The sequence below is a fragment of the Leucoraja erinacea genome, chromosome 23 (genome assembly GCF_028641065.1).
Source record: "Leucoraja erinacea ecotype New England chromosome 23, Leri_hhj_1, whole genome shotgun sequence".
In the NCBI taxonomy this organism is placed as follows: Eukaryota; Metazoa; Chordata; class Chondrichthyes; order Rajiformes; family Rajidae; genus Leucoraja; species Leucoraja erinaceus.
Window position 1 is genome coordinate 25,208,476 of NC_073399.1, and position 21,148 is coordinate 25,229,623.

The 21,148-nt window shown below is 41.8% G+C and overlaps 1 protein-coding gene across 3 annotated transcripts in view; it reads right to left on the reverse strand.

Annotated features, from left to right (window-relative positions):
* The window catches only part of LOC129708407 (fas-binding factor 1 homolog), a 79,379-nt gene that overhangs the window by 53,241 nt on the left and 4,990 nt on the right, over positions 1 to 21,148 (reverse strand). For all 3 annotated transcript variants that reach the window (XM_055654133.1, XM_055654132.1, XM_055654134.1), the window contains 7 exons: positions 16,188 to 16,215; positions 15,206 to 15,247; positions 13,376 to 13,466; positions 13,078 to 13,138; positions 11,971 to 12,021; positions 8,826 to 8,970; positions 3,313 to 3,390 (listed from right to left, as the gene is read on the reverse strand). In XM_055654133.1, the coding sequence (XP_055510108.1) occupies positions 3,313 to 3,390; positions 8,826 to 8,970; positions 11,971 to 12,021; positions 13,078 to 13,138; positions 13,376 to 13,466; positions 15,206 to 15,247; positions 16,188 to 16,215 (496 nt within the window). The remainder of the gene's footprint in view (positions 1 to 3,312; positions 3,391 to 8,825; positions 8,971 to 11,970; positions 12,022 to 13,077; positions 13,139 to 13,375; positions 13,467 to 15,205; positions 15,248 to 16,187; positions 16,216 to 21,148) is intronic.

A 21,148-nucleotide genomic window follows, 5' to 3' on the forward strand; every position in this document is an offset into this window, starting at 1 on the left:
AGACATAATTGAAAGATTGAAAGATTAAAAGATACTGCATGGAAACAGGCCCTTTGGTCCACTGAGTTCAAGCCACCCATCGATCACCCTTTCATACAGGTTCTATGTTATCCTACTTGCTCATCATTCCCTACACACTCAGGCAATTTACAGGGGCCAATTAATCCACAAACCCGCTCTTCTTTAAGATGTCGGAGGAAAACAGAATACTTGAAGTAAACCCATGTGGTCAGAGGAAGAATATGCAAACTCCACACAGATAGCACACAAGGTCAGGATCTAACAGAGAGAGTTTATAGATACAGTGCAGAAATGGTAGGTGTGTGTGTGTGTGTGTGTGTGTGTGTGTGTGTGTGTGTGTGTGTGTGTGTGTGTGTGTGTGTGTGTCTACCAAGAAATTGCGTCTCCCCCCCCCCATGTTTTGATAGTGATTTCTGCCCTGGTGACAGGCAACATCTCTGAAGAGAGTGAATGGGTGACGTTTCGGGTCGAAACCCTTCGAGCGCCCTGGAGAGGAAGAGACTACAAAAAGTAGTAAACACTGCCCAGTCCATCATCGGCTCTGACCTTCCTTCCATCGAGGGGATTTATCGAAGTCGCTGCCTTAAAAAGGTTGGCAGTATCATCAAAGACCCACACCATCCTGGCCACACACTCATCTCCCTGCTACCTTCAGGTAGAAGGTACAGGAGCCTGAAGACTGCAACGACCAGGTTCAGGAATAGCTACTTCCCCACAGCCATCAGGCTATTAAACCTGCTCGGCCAATACTCTGAACAGTAATAACCCATTATTTGTTATTTGCACTTTATCAGTTTATTTATTTATGTGTTTTGTAGTCAATGCCTATTATGTTCTGTGTGCTGAAGCAAAGCAAGAATTTCATTGTCCTATCAGGGACATATGACAATAAACTTGAACTTGAACTTCTTCAGACTGACGTCAGGGAGGAGAGAGATAGATAGATAAGGAAGTGTAAAGGTGTGAAAATAGGGCAAAGGAAATAGAGATCAAGGAAAATGTAGAATAAATCATTGCTAGCTGTGAGAAGGTAACAACAAAGCAAATAGAGATAAAATGTAGTCGGAGACAGTAAGACTGGTCGGAGAATTGGGAAGGGGAATGGATGGAGAGGGAAAGCAAGGGTTACTTGGAGTTAGAGAAGTTAATGTTCATACCGCTGGGGTGTAAGATGCACAAGCCAAATATGAGGTGCTGTTCCTCCAATTTGAGCTGGGTCTTATTCTGACAATGGTGGAGGCCCAGGACAGAAAGGTCAGTGTGGGAATGGGAGGGGGAGGGGGAGTTAATGTGTCCACAAACTGGGAGATCAGGTCGGTTCAGGTGGACTGATCGAAGGTGTTCAATGAAACGATCGCTGAGCTTGCGCTTGGTCTCGCTGATATACAGGAGCCCACAGCAGGAACAGTAGATACAGTAGTTAAGGTTGGAAGAGGTGCAAGTGAACCTCTGCCTCACCTGAAAAGACTGTTGGGGTCCTTGGACGGTCAAGGGGGAGGTATATGGTTAATGTTGTCAATGTAGCGGAGGTTGAGTTCGGGGATAGGGCCCGTGTACGGCTGGAACAATGATTGTTCGACGTATCCTACAAAGAGGCAGGCATAGCTGGAGCCCATGCAGGTGCTCGTAGCTATGCCTTGGATTTGGAGGGTGTGGGTAGATTCCAAAGGAGAAGTTGTTAAGGGTAAGGACCAGCTCTGCTAGACAGAGGAGTGTTAGTAGTGGGAAATTGGCTAGTTCTGTGGTTGAGGACAAAACATGGGACTTTAAGACCTTCCTGGAGGGGGATGGAGGTGTAAAGCGACTGAACATCCATTGTAAAGATGAGGGAGTGAGGGCCTGGAAAACAGAAGTCATGGAAGAGGCGAAGGGCATGTGGGACGTCTTGGACATAGGTAGGATGAGATTGGACCAGGGGGGATAGGATGGAGTCGAGGTATGTGGAAATTAATTCAGTGGAACAAGCAAACACAATGGGTTTGCCAGGTTCTAAGCATCCCTGCTACCTCCTGCAACCATGCAGAACTGACTGACTTAATTAATTACTAATTTCGATCCTGCCCTCAACTTCATGGACTATTTCCAACATCTCCCTATCGTTTCTTGATCTCATCCGAGTTACTCCAGCATTTTGTGTCTATCTTTGGTTTATACCAGCCTCTGCAGTTCCTCATACACAGCCTACAAACCTGTACAACTTTGGAATGTGGGAGGAAACCAGAGATCCCAGAGAAAACCCGTGCAGGTCACAGGAGAATGAACAAATTCCGCACAGGCAAGCACCCATAGTCAGGATCGAACCTGGGTCTCTGGCACTGTAAGGCAGCGACTCTAAAGCTGCGCCACCATGCTACCCACAGTATCAAAGTGCAGAGAATTCCTAATAATTTTGTTGGTTATTTGGCCTGAATCATATTATTTGAACGACGCACCACTGAATCTGTCGAATTCATTGCCACAGAAAGCTGTGGAGGCTAATCGATATAAATATTTAAGGCAGAAATAAATAGATTCTTGATTAGCACAGGTGTCAGGGGTTATGGGGAGAAGGCAGGAGAATGGGGTTGAGAGAGATAGATCAGCCATGATTGAATAGCAGAATAGACTCAATGTACCAAATGGCCTAGTTCTGCTCCCATCACTATTGAACTTAGGCAAAATTCACCAGGAAAATGGAAATAAAAATTAGAAGTAACAAGGTTGTCAATTCCCTGAAATCTATAGCACAAAGTGAAAAGCATCTCAGCTAATTTTTAAATCACTATTTCCTTTCTGATTTCTTTCCCCCCAGCATGAGTTGACACCCAGAGCATAAAGCAAGTCTGACCTAAAACCTCTATAATTACCAGCTCATCCAATGTATTTCTACAGCCCTCTTACATTCCCCTCTGTAACTAACTAATCTGAAGTTAGTTTCCAGTTCAGATAAAATACACACAGCTGCAATAATTTCTGCATTAAAATTTTTTTATGTCCATACCATATGAATCAGATTGCTAAGAGCCGTTTATTCATATTTTGAATGGTTTCAATCAATTGGAAGATAATCTGACTCAAAGACCCTCCTGAAAACATTTATTTACATTAACAAAAGGGTAGAAAAGGGTTACAATTTCTACCTAAAACCTTTAACCAGTGCAATTACTAAAATTGTAATACCTTTGGCAACCAATGGTGGCTTAAAAGAAGCTTAAAACAACTTAATTAATCACATCAATGGAGCTGCATTATAGACATGCTTCAATGTAAACATACTAACTTTGTAATCAGTCCATGCATTTAATGACTCACCATCAAATGTGAACTTCTTGTAATGGTGCCTAGAAGAGGTAGTGGAAGAATGCTGTTTTTCATCCTGGCCAGTCATATCTGCAAAGATGGACCATCCGTCAACTTGATATTTTTGATATTGAGCAAATGACGTTGAAGAAGAAATGTGTCGCATTTCATTTCAGGATGGATACAATGCAGGTATGAGCACATAACGTTTTGCCTCCAGTTTCTCTGCCCACAGGTGCTAGACACTGTTTAGTAAGTATGCAGATGATACTAAGATAGGTGGGGTTGCGGGTAATGAAGTAGAATTTCAAAGTCTACAGAGAGATTTATGCCAGTTGGAAGAGTGGGCTGAAAGATGGCAGATGGAGTTTAATGCTGATAAGTGTGAGGTGCTACATCTTGGCAGGACAAATCAAAATAGGACGTACATGGTAAATGGTAGGGAATTGAAGAATGTAGGTGAACAGAGGGATCTGGTAATAACTGCACAGTTCCCTGAAAGTGGAATCTCATGTAGATAGGGTGGTAAAGAAAGCTTTTGGTGTGCTGGCCTTTATAAATCAGAGCATTGAGTATAGAAGTTGGGATGTAATGTTAAAATTGTACAAGGCATTGGTGAGGCCAATTCTGGAGTATGGTGTACAATTTTGGTCGCCTAATTATAGGAAGGATGTCAACAAAATAGAGAGAGTACAGAGGAGATTTACTAGAATGTTGCCTGGGTTTCAGCAACTAAGTTACAGAGAAAGGTTGAACAAGTTAGGGCTTTATTCTTTGGAGCGCAGAAGGTTAAGGGGGGACTTGATAGACGTTTTTAAAATGATGAGAGGGATAGACAGAGTTGACGTGGAAAAGCTTTTCCAACTGAGAGTAGGGAAGATTCAACCAAGGGGACATGACTTGAGAATTAAGGGACTGAAGTTTAGGGGTAACATGAGGGGGAACTTCTTTACTCAGAGAGTGGTAGCTGTGTGGAATGAGCTTCCAGTGAAGGTGGTGGAGGCAGGTTCGTTTTTATCATTTAAAAATAAATTGGATAGTTATATGGATGGGAAGGGAATGGAGGGCTATGGTCTGAGCGCAGGTATATGGGACTAGGGGAGATTATGTGTTCGGCACGGACTAGAAGGGTCGAGATGGCCTGTTTCCGTGCTGTAATTGTTATATGGTTATATGGTTATCTGGCAGGCACCTCCTTGTAGCACCCTGCCTTCCTATAGCCTTCCTTCCTATGACCCCGCCCTCCCCCCCATCATTCGCACAGGGAGCAAGAATCTCAAACCTGTTTGACTGGCTCAAGGGCCGAGTCTCCTTCAACACAATCTCTTGGATCCACCTACCTGCTCCACTCACGCACACCCTCTTCCTCCTGACCACAGACCTAATTGGAAGCAGGTGATATAAGGGCATGACTGGCTCCAGGAATATAGTGTCCAGGTAATTTTTGCCTGAGCCTGCATTCCTCCACCAACCAACACTTGCTAGATGTGGTCACAAAGAACCACAATTGGGTCCACCAGTTCCCATATCATGCACCTACAGCACATCACGTGATCCTACATCCTCTATTATTCGCAACAACTTTTTAAACATCCAACTGCTGTTGCTCCACCTTCAGGCTTGGAACTATCCCAAGTGCTAGCTTAGCACTCCTTTTCTCATTCCTTCTCCCCAAAGCTTCTTGAGCCAAAGGCTCAGTTTTGCACTTGGCCTCAACACAGCACGTCACCTCAAATGCCATTCCCAAAAGACTGCACTGCTAAACCTTCCCTCCTTTATAATGGCTGTTGTCTCTCTTCTTCAGCCAATCAAATGTCCGCTTCTTTAAATGTCCCATTTATTCAATTCAAAAACCGACAATGTATTTTCCTACCATATAACCATATACCAATTACAGCACGGAAACAGGCCATCTCGGCCCTTCTAGTCCGTGCCGAACACTTATTCTCCCCTAGTCCCATCTACCTGCACTCAGACCATAACCCTCCATTCCTTTCCTGTCCATATACCTATCCCATTTATTTTAAAATTATAAAATCGAACATGCCTCCACCACTTCCACTGGAAGCTCATTCCACACAGCTACCACTCTCTGAGCAAAGACGTTCCCCCTCATGTTTCCCCTAAACTTCTGTCCCTTAATTCTTTAGTCATGTCCTCTTGTTAGAATCTTCCCTACTCTCAATGGGAAAAGCTTATCCACGTCAACTCTATCTATCCCTCTCATCATTTTAAAGACCTCTATCGTCCCCCCTTAACCTTCTGCGCTCCAAAGAATAAAGACCTAACTTGTTCAACCTTTCTCTGTAACTTAGTTGCTGAAACCCAGGCAACATTCTAGTAAATCTCCTCTGTACTCTCTCTATTTTGTTGACATCCTTCCTATAATTAGGCGACCAAAATTGTACACCATACTCCAGAATTGGCCTCACCAATGCCTTGTACAATTTTAACATTACATCCCAACTTCTATACTCAATGCTCTGATTTATAAAGGCCAGCACACCAAAAGCTTTCTTTACCACCCTATCTACATGAGATTACACCTTCAGGGAACTGTGCACAGTTATTCCCAGATCCCTCTGTTCAACTGCATTCTTCAATTCCATTCATTTACCATGTACATCCTATTTTGATTAGTCCTGCCAAGATGTTGCACCTCACACTTATCAGCATTAAACTCCATATGCCATCTTTCAGCCCACTCTTCCAACTGGCAAAAATCTCTCTGTTGACTTTGAAAATCTACTTCATTATCCACAACCCCACCTATCTTAGTATCATCTGCATACTTACTAATCCAATTTACCACACCATCATCCAGATCATTGATGTACATGACAAACAACAGTGGATCTAACACAGATCCCTGTGGCACCCCACTAGTCACTGGCCTCCAACCTGACAAACAACCATCCACCATTACTCTCTGGCATCTCCCATTCAGCCACTGTTGAATCCATCTTGTTACTCCACCATTAATACCCAATAATTGAACCTTCTTAACCAACCTTCCGTGAGGAACCTTGTCAAAGGCCTTACTGAAGTCCATATATAACCATATAACCATATAACAATTACAGCACGGCAACAGGCCGTCTCGGCCCTACAAGTCCATGCCGAACAAATTTTTTTTCCCCTTAGTCCCACCTGCCTGCACTCATACCATAACCCTCCATTCCCTTCTCATCCATATGCCTATCCAATTTATTTTTAAATGATACCAATGAACCTGCCTCCACCACTTCCACTGGGAGCTCATTCCACACCGCCACCACTCTCTGCGTAAAGAAGTTCCCCCTCATATTACCCCTAAACTTCTGTCCCTTAATTCTGAAGTCATGTCCTCTTGTTTGAATCTTCCCTATTCCCAAAGGGAAAAGCTTGTCCACATCAACTCTGTCTATCCCTCTCATCATTTTAAAGACCTCTATCAGGTCCCCCCTTAACCTTCTGCGCTCCAGAGAATAAAGACCTAACTTATTCAGCCTATCTCTGTAACTTAGTTGTTGAAACCCAGGCAACATTCTAGTAAATCTCCTCTGTACTCTCTCTATTTTGTTGACATCCTTCCTATAATTGGGCAACCAAAATTGTACACCATACTCCAGATTTGGTCTCACCAATGCCTTGTACAATTTTAACATTACATCCCAGCTTCTATACTCAATGCTCTGATTTATAAAGGCTAGCATACCAAAAGCTTTCTTTACCACCCTATCTATATGAGATTCCACCTTCAAGGAACTATGCACGGTTATACCCAGATCCCTCTGTTCAACTGTATTCTTCAATTCCCTACCATTTACCATGTACGTCCTATTTTGATTTGTCCTGCCAAGGTGTAGCACCTCACATTTATCAGCATTAAACTCCATCTGCCATCTTTCAGCCCATTTTTCCAAATGGCCTAAATCACTCTGTAGACTTTAGAAATCCTCTTCATTATCCAGAACACCCCCTATCTTGGTATCATCTGCATACTTACTAATCCAATTTACCACACCTTCATCCAGATCATTGATGTACATGACAAACAACAAAGGACCCAACACAGATCCCTGAGGCACCCCACTAGTCACCTGCCTCCAACCCGATAAACAGCCATCCGCCATTACCCTCTGGCTTCTCCCATTCAGCCACTGTTGAATCCATCTTGCTATTCCTGCATTTATACACAACAGTTGAACCTTCTTAACCAACCTTCCATGAGGAACCTTGTCAAAGGCCTTACTAAAGTCCATATAGACAACATCCACTGCTTTACCCTCGTCAATTTCCCTAGTAACCTCTTCAAAAAATTCAAGAAGATTAGTCAAACACGACCTTCCAGGCACAAATCCATGTTGACTGTTCCTAATCAGACCCTGTTTATCCAGATGCTTATATATATTATCTCTAAGTATCCGTTCCATTAATTTGCCCACCACTGATGTCAAACTAACAGATCTATAATTGCTAGGTTTACTCTTAGAACCCTTTTTAAACAATGGAACAACATGCGCAGTACGCCAATCCTCGGGGACTATTCCCGTTTCTAATGACATTTGAAATATTTCTGCCATATCCCCTGCTATTTCTACACTAAGGCCAGCACACCAAAAGCTTTCTTTACCACCCTATCTACATGAGATTCCACCTTCAGGGAACTGTACCGATTTGTCAAAATGGATTTATCTCCTCTCAAAACGGCTCCCTGAATATCTATGTGCCTATCCAAAAGCCTCTCAAATGCCACTATCATATATGTCTCCACCACCAACCTGTCAGCCCATTCCAGGCAACCACACAAATTTTCCCCTTCATCTGATAGCTGTGATCTCTAAACTTTGATATTCCCACCCTTGGAGAAAGGTTCTGGCCGTCTATTGTGTTGCAGGAACAAACTGGATGTTGTCTGTTTTAGTAAAAATGTTAGGGATGGGGCTGGTTGGGAAGTGTGCTGGGACCAGGAGCATGAGGGATCTGCGGATTGCACAACTGGTTTGGGATAGATGTAAACCGGCAGATGGCATGACTATGTATTCTTTGCTTCCCTCAACTTTCCCATCAGAACTAATGTCCTCTTGTTAATGTTCAAAATGTCAGGGATCCCCCATCCGAGGGATGAGAACAAATCCACCAAATCCGAATTGTGAACAGCCACCCAGGCTACTGGATCGGATTAAACAGGTCCTGCAGCCTTGAGAGCTAAGCCTGTGAATGAAACTGACTTTCTAACAAAGACGTTTTGTTTCCCTTTACATTCCCTGTTAAAATATGTGGCTCCTGTTAATGTTCAGGCCACGGGTTTAATTTTCTTCTTTTATAACTTCAAATTGTCACTGACAATTGCTCTATGAATCAGACATTGTACTGTTTGATGACAACCTTTATCCTTATTGAACAATGTAATATTCTGTTACCAGAAGACAATTTAAGATTATCACATGATTGTGAAGGAATGAGATAAACGTTTGTACTTTATTTTAGATAAAGTACAAAATGAGCTCTCCTTTCCATTTACATAGTACAGATCAAGTTACCTTTCACTTCTGCAGGTTTTTGTGCAGTTCTAGAGGATTCTGGTTTGGAGCCGACTGCCTCAACAGGATTTTCATCAAGTTGATTTGGAACAGAACGTGGGTTCTTTTTTTTCCCAAAAAGGTCAGCATCCATGTCATCAATATTCTGCACATAAAAAAATCAAGTGGATTAAGACAGTTTGTGATTCTGGCAGTGGATTAGCAACTTGAGACGTCAGAAGTTCAAATGAGACCATGATCAAGTTGTGAAACAGAATTTGATACATCTGGTAATGTGAGCACTGGCAGCAGAAAAATAATGACTAGTTATTGTCAAAGTCCAACCTTTTCAATAATACCCACCAGGGAAGGGAATAGAAAGAAAGTTAATAGTCTCAGAGAGGGAGCTTGTCCAACTTGCTTAAGAAAAATAAAAATCTTTACAGCAAAGCTATTGAACTGTCAACTGAATCTTCCCCACAAGAGTGCAGGACTCTCTTTGAAGTGCATAATTTTCTCCATCTTGTCAAGATTTCACTCAATTGAGTTAAGGGCCTGTCCCTCTTTCTCGACCTAATTCACGACCTCTGCCGAGTTTGCCCTTGACTCATACTCGCACAGCATGGTCATCATGAGGTCGTAGGAGGTCGTAGGTAGGTCGTGGTAGGCCGTGATGTTAGTCGTAAGTACTCGTGGCATCAAGTAGGTCGGGGCGTTTTTCTAGCATGATGAAAAATGTCCACGAGTAAAAAAGGTCGTGAAAGTGGGACTAGAATCCTAGTTATACAGCACGGAAACAGGCCTTTCAACCCAACTTGTCTATGCCAACCAAAATGCCCCATTTAAGCTAATCCCATTTGCCCGTGTTTGGCCCATATGCCTCTAAACTTTCTTATTCGTGGTTTTGTCCAAGAGCCTTTTAAATACAAAAATACTTCAGAAACTACATACCACCTGTCATACAATATAATAACTGAAAAAAGGTCATCATGCCTGCATTGATTCTGCATTGATTCAAAGAGCTGTACAAATGATTCAATTCTCTGGTTCCATTCTCAACACTCTCTTGCAAATTCTTCAATTATTTTTCAAACCTGCATTAAATTCCAGATCACAACACTTCTATTCTGACTTCTCCTCTTCCCCCAATCCCCGGTTCTCTTACCAATTATATATTTTTTCCAATTACCAATTGTCACCACAAAATATTCTATTAATTTGCAAAATGGTTTCCAATGTTTGAAATGTAAAAGAACAAACGTCCTTCATGGGGAAAGAAAGCGAAGTGCTGGAGTAACCGAGTGGGATGAGTAGCATCTGTGGAGGGAAATGGACTGATGACGTTTTTGGATGGAACTCATCTTCATGGGGATGCGGTAACACTAAGATCCTGGCTGATAGTGACAACTCACTGTATGGTTGGGTTGGCAGACTAGTACAGAAAGTGCTACACTGCTAGCAACACAGGTTCAGTCTGTATGAAATTTGCAAGTTCTCAGTTTAGTTCACAGTTTATTGTCACGTGTACCAAGGTACAGTGAAAAGCTTTTGTTGCGTGCTAACCAGTCAGCGGAAATACAAAACAAGTTTACAATCAAACCATTCACACTGTACACATACATGATAAGGAAATAACATTTAGTGCAAGATAAAGGCAGTGAAGTCCGATCAAAGATAATCCAAGGGTCACCAATGAGGTAGATAGTAGTTCAGGACTGTTCTCTAGTTGTGGTAGGATGGTTCAGTTGCCTGATAACAGCTGGGAAGAAACTGTCCCTGAATATGGAGGTGTACGTTTTCACACTTCTGTATCTTTTGGCAGATGGGGGAAGAGGGAGTGGCCAGGGTGCAACTCATTCTTGATTATGCTGCTGGCCTTGCCGAGGCAGCATGAGGTGTAAATAGAGTCAATGGAAGGGAGGTTGGTTTGTGTGATGTTCAGGGCAGCATCCACAATTCGTAGTAATTTTTTACGGAAATTCTCCCTGTGAGAATGTCCCAAGGAGATATTGCTTGGTTGATAAATTGGCCGCTGTAACTTATCTGTTAGAGTTTGTTTGGAAGTCTATGAGAAGTTAGGGAGAATACGTCAGAGGGAAAAATTAGTGGGGAATGGGATTATTATGTGAGATGGCATAGATGCAATGGGACAAAATGGCCTGGTAGGCATCAGGAAATTTGGTTAATGGCTAACATAATCAAAGACACAAAACTGAAATAAATGCATAAATTGCAGTTAAAAAAAGTGTTGACATTGTGTTAATAGTTTAGAAATCACTGGAATTTATCTAGAAGTACAACAACGAATCTGGAATCTCCTTTACCCTAATGGGCTCTAAAAACCATCTTGCACACTACATTCTACAAATTCCTTATCTTGGGAAAAGATTATCCCAGTCTATCCACAACCTACATTTTGGCTACTATTTAGAGGCCTGTATATAACTCCCATCGGGGTCTTTTTACCCTTGCCGTTTCTTAACTCTACACACAAGGATTCTACATCTTCTGTCATTTCAATGTCATAGGTAAATACATATGTAATTTCTTGCTTAGGATTGGATTTCATTCCTTACCAACAGGGCCACCCCACCCTCTGCCCACCTGCTTGCCTTTTTGATATGATGATAGGATGTATGCTGTAACATATTTGCTGCTAGAATTTGTTCTTGGTGGTGGTTGGGTGACCGCAATAGTATAACACAAAAGTCTTGTGACACAAAGCTTTTTCTGCCATTTGCATATGTTGTTGGGCCTCATTTGCATTCCAGAATTTTCCGCTCTTCATTCCATTTCTGCCCTATGCACTGCTCAAAATCGGACCGGTTCAAGACAAATTCAAATGGTGCTCTAAGCAAATTAGAAACAATAGGGAATAAATACAGAAGAAGAGTGCCTATGGGATTTAAAACATAGCATAGAACAGTACAGCACAAGAACAGTCCCTTAGGCAAAACTGTCCGTGCTGTACATGGGGCTCAGTTAAACTAATCTCCTCTGTCTCCACATGATCCATATCCCTCTATTCCCTGCATACACACACGTGCCTATCCAAAAGCCTCTCAAATGTCATCATCGTATCTGCTTCCATCACCACCCCTGGCAAATCCTATTATTCACTCGATTCTGTAAAGGAGAACCATTACAGATTGTAACACAAACTTACCTCCATTGTTTCTAACAGAGCCTGGTGATCAACCTCAGAAATCTCAGACTCCTACACAAAGAAAATAGGACAGATCCATTCATTACAAAGTGCTGCTCCATTCAATTCTCCCACCTATTCCATTATATTCAAGAATTTAGCCATTTGATCCCGAATTGTGAATACATATTTCTATTAAAAGCTTCCACAGATCAAATCCTATTAGTTGGGGAGAGGTTTGGTGAGAAATGAGAATGGACGGGTTTGAAATTTTAACTTTGGAAAGAGGATAGATACATTTCATACTGTTTACTAAAATCTGTGAGACTCCAAAAGAGGATAGAATCTCACAGATTTAGCAAACAGTGTGAAATTCATCCTCAAAGTTTTTTAGCTTTGAGATGCAGCATGAAAACAGGTCCTTCAGCCGACAGAGTCCGGTCGACCAGCAGTCACTCTGTACACTAGTTCTATCTACCATACCAGGGACAATTAACTTAAAAACCTGTACATTGTTGGAATGTGTGATGGAACGGGAACACCCAGCGAAACAGTTCACAGGGAGAACGTACTACGTACAGACAGCAACTGTGGTCAGGATTGGACCCGGGTCTCTCGTGCTATAAGGCAGCAACTCTACCGCTGCACCATTGCGCTGCCACAGAATTAAGGTTCATTAAGGAGCAGTTAAAACCCAGATGCCGTGAAAGTATATTAAGAGATTATACATAAAATTAGCATTTAAAATCTTCTAAAATAACCTCACAATTCTTTTTTGTCTTTCTCATCATCAGAAGTTGCTGACTGTTGAGCTTATACAGTACTTTGATTGAACTATTGGAGATAGGCCATTTAGCTGTTCAAACCTGACCCCACACAACTAAACATCTATCTCAATAAGAAACTTCATTAGATGTAGATGTCCTAATTCCAAGTACATACATTTTGCAGAAATCTTCCACCCACTAGGAGTTAAATTATTAAAATACCACTGAACCAATCTTCCTATAAACCCTTGAGACCAACTCAATCATGGCTAATCTATCCGTCCTTCCAAACCCCATTCTCCTGCCTTCTCCCCATAACCTCTGACACCAGTACTAATCATGTATTAAGAATCATACTTACATCATTGTCCTTGCCAGCCTCCTGTGCCAATTTATTAAAAAAGTCATCATCCAGCAATGATCTGAAAAGATAAAGCACCTACTACATTAATCACTAAATGCACGGGAGAACCCAAGATTTTGGTTACAACATGCATTGTCATTGTAGGGAAAATATTGTTTCGTTTGAGTACATTCCACTGAAAATTGAAAGCTGAAATTAAATTTTCAAGCCCCATTAAATTAAAATTCTATCTGCAAACTGCAATATTCACAGCACATTTATTGTTCCTACAGTCAGTTAGGCTGCTAACCCGTACTTTTTGCTGGTTCTGGGCGCTGCGGTTGCTGATTTCCTGATGGCACTTCCTGATTGTGTTGTTGTGAAAGCAGATATTTTGGGAGATTTGGCTGCAAGAAAAAGTTAGAGATAAAACCAGTTGTTAAATGCAATTCTCATTATTTTATCACACACAATCAGGACACATAGTTAAAATGTGTGCAGTTTCTCATCACTAGTTCTAAATTATCAAAAACAACAAAGCTAAGCATTAATGAGAATTGCTGAAAATACACCATTTACTTTTTAAACTCAACTGGAAGATTGTAATTTCTCATCTCAATTTAATTGGGTCTCAGTACTCGACACATTTAGAGTTTCTTCTCTTATTCTCGGGGAAGTCCAGGACAAGGGGTCACAGCTTAAGGATAAGGGGGAAATCCTTTAAAACCGAGATGAGAAGAACTTTTTTCACAAAGAGAGTGGTGAATCTCTGGAACTCTCTGCCACAGAGGGTAGTTGAGGCCAGTTCATTGGCTATATTTAAGAGGGAGTTAGATGTGGCCCTTGTGGCTAAGGGGATCAGAGGGTATGGAGAGAAGGCAGGTACGGGATACTGAGTTAGATGATCAGCCATGATCATATTGAATGGCGGTGCAGGCTCGAAGGGCCGAATGGCCTACTCCTGCACCTAATTTCTATGTTTCTATGTATTGTCGCAGGCGTCCAAATACTGTCCTCAACGCCCCTAGAATTGATACCTCACAAGTTTTTACATTTCACAAGCATATTACTGTCACTTAACAGCCTTTTGAGAATCTTAATGCCATAAAAAGCTGTTGTCTGGGCATGTGAATATTTGGATGCTTGACTCCAAATCACACAACATTCTCAGGAAAGGCAAGGTAAAGCTAATTAGAAGATTGACACAAAGGTGATTTATAAATGATTGCAGTGATGATGCAAAAAAAAACATGAATGATGATTGTTTTTTTACATTTGTGGTGGGTCTACTGAAATGGTCACTGAGAAAAAACTAGCAAAGAAACTAATGAAACTAAACTAAGGAATTTTTATTTCTCAATTCCTTGACACGTTGGGTGTTGCAGTAAAATCAGCTTGTGCTGTTACTTATTCATTTTACAAGATCAGCAATTAATTGTTCATCTAACTTGCCCATGAAAAGGTGATGCTGAGCAATCTTCTTGAAATGTTTCTGTTCTTCTGGAAAAGGTACTGTTTGGGAGAGAGTTCCAGGGTTTGGACCCCACAACAATAAAGGAACAGCAATATAATTCAAAATCAGAATGGTGTACAATTTGAAAGCAAATATGCAGGTGGTGTAGGTTGCAGGTTGGAGAGGTGTTGTTAGAGCAGCCTAGGCAAGAAACGGCAATCGATTTGTAAACAGTACATACTGAATCTACTGTTTGAGTGACATTTGGAATTAATATTTAGGACTGTGGAATTATGACAAATCAAGTTGGTTGTTTAAAAATGGAAGATGATGTACTTCCTGCAAGTTGTTGGATCTGGATTCATCGAGGAAAATGGAGAGCAGTTTATCATCCTGCTTTTGGATTGTGGAAAGACTTTGTAGTCTCAGGACACCCCATTCTTACAGCCACATCACTTATGCGCCTGGTTCAGAATGCCTATTTTGAGTCATGTTGCCAAAGCCTCTTCCAAACCTAGCAGTGTGTTTATGTGGAGAATACTCAAATATTTTTTGTTACTGGGCTAACTGCAACAAAGAGAATAAGCAAACACACAGCAAGGTAAAAAGCAGCTGGACAAATGTGTCTGCTATTAAACATTTGAAGAATAAAGCAAACAAATATGTATAATGAAACCATTTGGATTAAGTTACCATCATCTCCGAGCAGGTCATCCAGTACATCATCAATCGACTCTGGGGGAAAAAATACATGCATGAGTAGGACCATTAAATATAATATTTTGCTTTATAATAAAGTTATCTAACTGCACAGAATAGAAAAAGGAAATGTTCTCATTGCATCTGTCCTGTCTCTAAGCTATCTAATTTATACTGCTTCCTCTGCTTAGATCTGCAAATATTTCCTTTATCATTATGTATTTAATTGTATTTTGGTGTAATGATAAATTAAAGGACACACTGAGAGCCTTTAGTTGAGGTAGAGTATAAAGGGAGGGAAATTATGCTGGAACTCCATTCAGCACTGTACACGTAATAATGTATAGGCTTTCCACAGACTGGTTAATACGCAACAAATGTTTTTCACTGTAACTCGGTGCATGTGACAATAAATTAAACTAAACTACTGTTTAGGTTGCAATTTGAGTTTGCGGTCCAATTATAGTCATCCAGCATTCAGAAGGATGCGAAGGTCCCAGAGATGGTGCAGGAACAGATTATGAAGCAGGTTTACAGACTTGAAAGATTTCATCTCCAAGGTTGGACTGAAGAATGTTCTTGTTGGAAAATGATGTTTATGTTAGGGTGGGGGAAGGAATGATCGGATCTTGCTTTTCATTGGGCACCTATTCAATTTTTAACAGTTGCATATTTAGTGTTACATATGAGAACAGCTGTACATTGTTTTTATACCTGTGACATTGCAACGCAGTGAAAGAAAAGTGAGGAATTTGTACCACCCCCCTCCCCACAAACACTTTTTGAATACTCTAGATTCATTTCCATGATGGTTCAAAGTCAGTCCTATTACTGAAATCCATATAATCACTTCAACAACGCTAAGCTCTTTCTCATCAATGATATGACTAAAATATAATGGAAGTAATGGCAAAACATTGCAGGTTTTGCAAAAACTTTGAAGTATATCAAAATCAGGAGACATATTGTTACTTACCTCGAAAACCTTTTTTCTTTTTTGATCCCTGAAATAAAAAACTCTGTTCATTCGTGTTTTATTTTCAAAGTATTCAAAACTTTACATTTATAAATATAAACTTACATTGGAAATCAGAGTTTAAAAAAATTAGTCCGAGAAGGCAGTTGAGGTAGTTGAAGGAATAACAACATTCAAAAAAAACATTTCAATATAATTATGGAGAGGGTCAGAACTGGACCTAGGGTTGAGATTTTTGATTGGAGAAAGGCTAACTTTGATGAGATGCGAGATGATTTAAAAGGAGTGAACTGGGACATTTTGTTTTATGGGAAAGATGTAGAAGAGAAATGGAGGACATTTAAAGGGGAAATTTTAAGAGTACAGAATCTTTATGTTCCTGTTCGGTTGAAAGGAAACAGTAAAAATTGGAATGAGCCCTGGTTTTCAAGGGAAATTGGACATCTTGTTCGGAAAAAGAGGGAGATCTACAATAATTATAGGCAGCATGAAGTAAATGAGGTGCTTGAGAAGTATAAGGAATGTAAAAAGAATCTTAAGAAAGAAATTAGAAAAGCTAAAAGAAGATATGAGGTTGCTTTGGCAAGTAAGGTGAAAGTAATCCAAAGGGTTTCTACAGCTATAGATAGATATAGATATGCCATTTATTGTCACTATACATGTACAGTGAAATTGAAAGCTGCTCGTACTCAGTGCATACATATAATTTAGTACAAAAAACAAGAAACAGAAAAACAAAAAACAGAAGGGAGAAGGGGGGGGGATAGGTGCACAATTCTGTGGCGCTATATACATATATACAGATGGAAGTCCGGGTGTTGGGCTGTGAAGTCAGTGCATGTGTGAATTTGAATTAGTTATAATTTTCGGAAAGCAACTATTTCTATTTGTCCTGGATTTGATGCACCTATAGCGCCTTCCAGAGGGCAGCAGGTCGAACAGTCCAAACGCAGGATGGGAGCTGTCTTTGATGATCTTCTTTGCCCTGCTAAGGCAGCGGGAGGTGTAGATATCCATCAGGGAGGGGAGAGGGCAACCAATGATCTTCTGCGCTGTCCTAGTTACCCTCTGAAGCCTCTCCCTATCTGCCATGGTGCAGCTGCCATACCATGCTGTAATGCAGTATGTCAGCAGGCTCTCGATGGACGAGCGGTAGAAGGTCAGCAGCAGGTTAGAGTCCAGGTTGTGCTTCCTGAGGACCCTCAGGAAGTGCAGCCGCTGGTGAGCCTTCTTGATGACCGCTGTCGTGTTGTCTGTCCAGGAGATATCAGCAGCGATATGGACGCCGAGAAACCGGAAGGTGTTGACCCTCTCCACACACTCGCCGTTGATGTGTAGGGGGACTAAGTCGGTGCTGTGCCTCCTGAAGTCGACAATGAGCTCTTTTGTTTTCCTGGTGTTCAGAGCCAGATTGTTTTCTGAGCACCAGGTTGTCAACTTCAGGACTTCCTCTCTGTAGGCTGCCTCGTCTCCCTTTGAAATAAGTCCGACTACAGTAGTGTCGTCAGCAAATTTGACGATGCGGTTGTTGTTGTGGGCCGGACTACAGTCATAGGTGTTGTGGGGAGCCGGTACACAACCTGCGAGTGGAGGAGAGGTGGGGGCCGAGTCTCACAGTCTGGGGCCGGTTGGTGAGGAAATCTTTTATCCAGGCACATGTGAGAGTGGGGAGGCCGAGAGTGACCAGTTTACCAATGAGAATGTCCGGAATGGTTGTATTGAAAGCTGAGCTATAATCCACAAAGAGCATCCGGACGTAGCTCTGCCCCTGCTCCAGATGGCTCAGCACAGAGTGGAGAGCTACGGTAATGGCGTCTTCCGTGGATCTGTTTTGGCGATAAGCGAATTGGTGTGGGTCGAAGTCTGGTGGTAGATAGTCCTTGATGTGCTGGAGGCCCAATCTCTCGAAGCACTTCTTGATTACCGGAGTGAGGGCCACAGGACGGTAATCATTAAGGCTGGTGATGGGAGACTTCTTCGGCACTGGGACGATTGTGCCTGATTTTAGGCAGGACGGGATAACTGCCTGGTCCAGGGAGAGGTTGAAAATTCTGGTGAAGATGGCAGTAAGCTGGTGGGCGCACGCTTTGAGCACCTTACCAGGTACTCCATCTGGGCCGGTAGCCTTCTTGGGGTTCACTGCCAGGAGCACCCGTCTGACATCGTGCTCCCTGACAGTGAGTGGGGTAGTACAGGAGCCAGGTGAGGATGGGAACAGGGCTGTAGCAGGTGAGTGCTGCTGTTGTGATGTTTCAAAGCGGGAGAAGAAGCAATTGAGCTTTTCTGCCAGCGGCACACATTAATAGCAAAATCCTTTTGCTATTAATTATATTAATAGCAAAAGGATAACGAGGGATAAAATTGGTCCATTGGAGAGACAGAGTGGACAGTTATCTGCAGAGCCAAAAGAGATGGGGGAGATATTGAACAATTCTTTTTCTTCGGTATTCACCAAGGAGAAGGATATTGAATTATGTGAGGTAAGGGAAATGAGTAGAGTAGCTATGGATACTATGAGGTTCAAAGTAAAAGAAGTACTGACACTTTTGAAAAATATAAAAGTGGATAAGTCTTCAGGTCCTGATAGGATATTCCCTAGGACATTGAGGGAAGTTAGTATAGAAATAGCCGGGGCTATGACAGAAATATTTCAAACTAGACCAAGTGCAGACCCGTTGGGTCTGCTCCCCCAATGGTGTGATTCCCCGAACCCAATATTCCACCATGCACCCGTCTCCTCCAATGGAACTGAAGCCGTTGCCAAATGTAAGTCTCCAGCACTCCCCTGCCTCCCTCAATTGCACCTACCCTGCCTGCTGCAGCAGTGAAAAGTTCAGTGTTCCTGTCTTGCAACTTTGTTTCGAAGTGTGTTGGAAGCTGATAGGAAGGAGCAGCCGTCAACGAATCAAAAGGCAGGAAGGGATCCGTACTGCAGGCGGACGGCGGACGGATTTGAGATTTAGATAGATAGATAGATAGATAGATAGATAGATAGATAGATAGATAGATAGATAGATAGATAGATAGATAGATAGATAGATAGATAGATAGATAGATAGATAGATAGATAGATAGATAGATAGATAGATAGATAGATAGATAGATAGATAGATAGATAGATAGATAGATAGATAGATAGATAGATAGATAGATAGATAGATAGATAGATAGATAGATAGATAGATAGATAGATAGATAGATAGATAGATAGATAGATAGATAGATAGATAGATAGATAGATGGAGATGAACCAAATGCAGGTAGGTAGGATATGGGTAAACGGGGCAACTTGGTTGCCATAAGCAAGTTCAGCCGAAGGCCCTGTTTGCTTGCAGCATAGCTCCAAAACTTTAAATCCTATTGTTGATAATTTCAATTGATGAGCATGCAATACACAGCTCCATTCAGATTAGAAAGAGGGGAAAGAGTCGGGAGGGAGAGTGGAGGGGAAGGGGGAGAGAAGTGGAAGAGTGGGGAGGGAGGTGGAGAGGGGTAGCGGGAGTGATGCAAGAGGGACAGAGGGATAGGGGAAGGGGCGGGGGGAGAGGGAAGGGGGTGGGGTAGAGAGTGAAGGGAGTGGGGGAGAGAGGGATGGGTGGGAGAGGGAGAGGGGTGAGGAGAGGGAAACATAGAAACATAAGATTCTATAAGATCACCCCTCAATCTTCTATTTGGACATCTGCGACCATTGGGCATTGTGACATCACATGACGGGAACGAATCAAAAGGCAGGAAGGGATCCGTACTGCAGGCGGACTGATTTGAGTTTTATATATTATATGATGTCATTAGAAACGGGAATAGTCCCCGAGGATTGGCGTACTGCGCATGTTGTTCCATTGTTTAAAAAGGGTTCTAAGAGTAAACCTAGCAATTATAGACCTGTTATAGACCTGTTAGTTTGACTTCAGTGGTGGGCAAATTAATGGAAAAGATACTTACAGACAATATATATAAGCATCTGGATAAACAGGGTCAGATTAGGAACAGTCAACATGGATTTGTGCCTGGAAGGTCATGTTTGACTAATCTTCTTGAATTTTTTGAAGAGGTTGCTAGGGAAATTGACGAGGGTAAAGCAGTGGATGTTGTCTATATGGACTTTATTAAGGCCTTTGACAAGGTTCCTCATGGAAGGTTGGTTAAGAAGGTTCAACTGTTGGGTATAAATGCAGGAATAGCAAGATGGATTCAACAGTGGCTGAATGGGAGAAGCCAGAGGGTAATGGTGGATGGCTGTTTATCGGGTTGGAGGCAGGTGACTAGTGGGGTGCCTCAGGGATCTGTGTTGGGTCCTTTGTTGTTTGTCATGTACATCAATGATCTGGATGAAGGTGTGGTAAACTGGATTAGTAAGTATGCAGATGATACCAAGATAATGAAGAGGATTTCCAAAGTCTACAGAGTGATTTAGGCCATTTGGAAAAATGGGCTGAAAGATGGCAGATGGAGTTTAATGCTGATAAATGTGAGGTGCTACACCTTGGCAGGACAAATCAAAATAGGACGTACATGGTAAATGGTAGGGAATTGAAGAATACAGTTGAACAGAGGGATCTGGGTATAACCGTGCATAGTTCCTTGAAGGTGGAATCTCATATAGATAGGGTGGTAAAGAAAGCTTTTGGTATGCTAGCCTTTATAAATCAGAGCATTGAGTATAGAAGCTGGGATGTAATGTTAAAATTGTACAAGGCAATGGTGAGACCAAATCTGGAGTATGGTGTACAATTTTGGTCGCCCAATTATAGGAAGGATGTCAACAAAATAGAGAGAGTACAGAAGAGATTTACTAGAATGTTGCCTGCATTTCAACAACTAAGTTACAGAGATAGGTTGAATAAGTTAGGTCTTTATTCTCTGGAGCGCAGAAGGTTAAGGGGGGACTTGATAGAGGTCTTTAAAATGATGAGAGGGATAGACAGAGTTGATGTGGACAAGCTTTTCCCTTTGAGAATAGG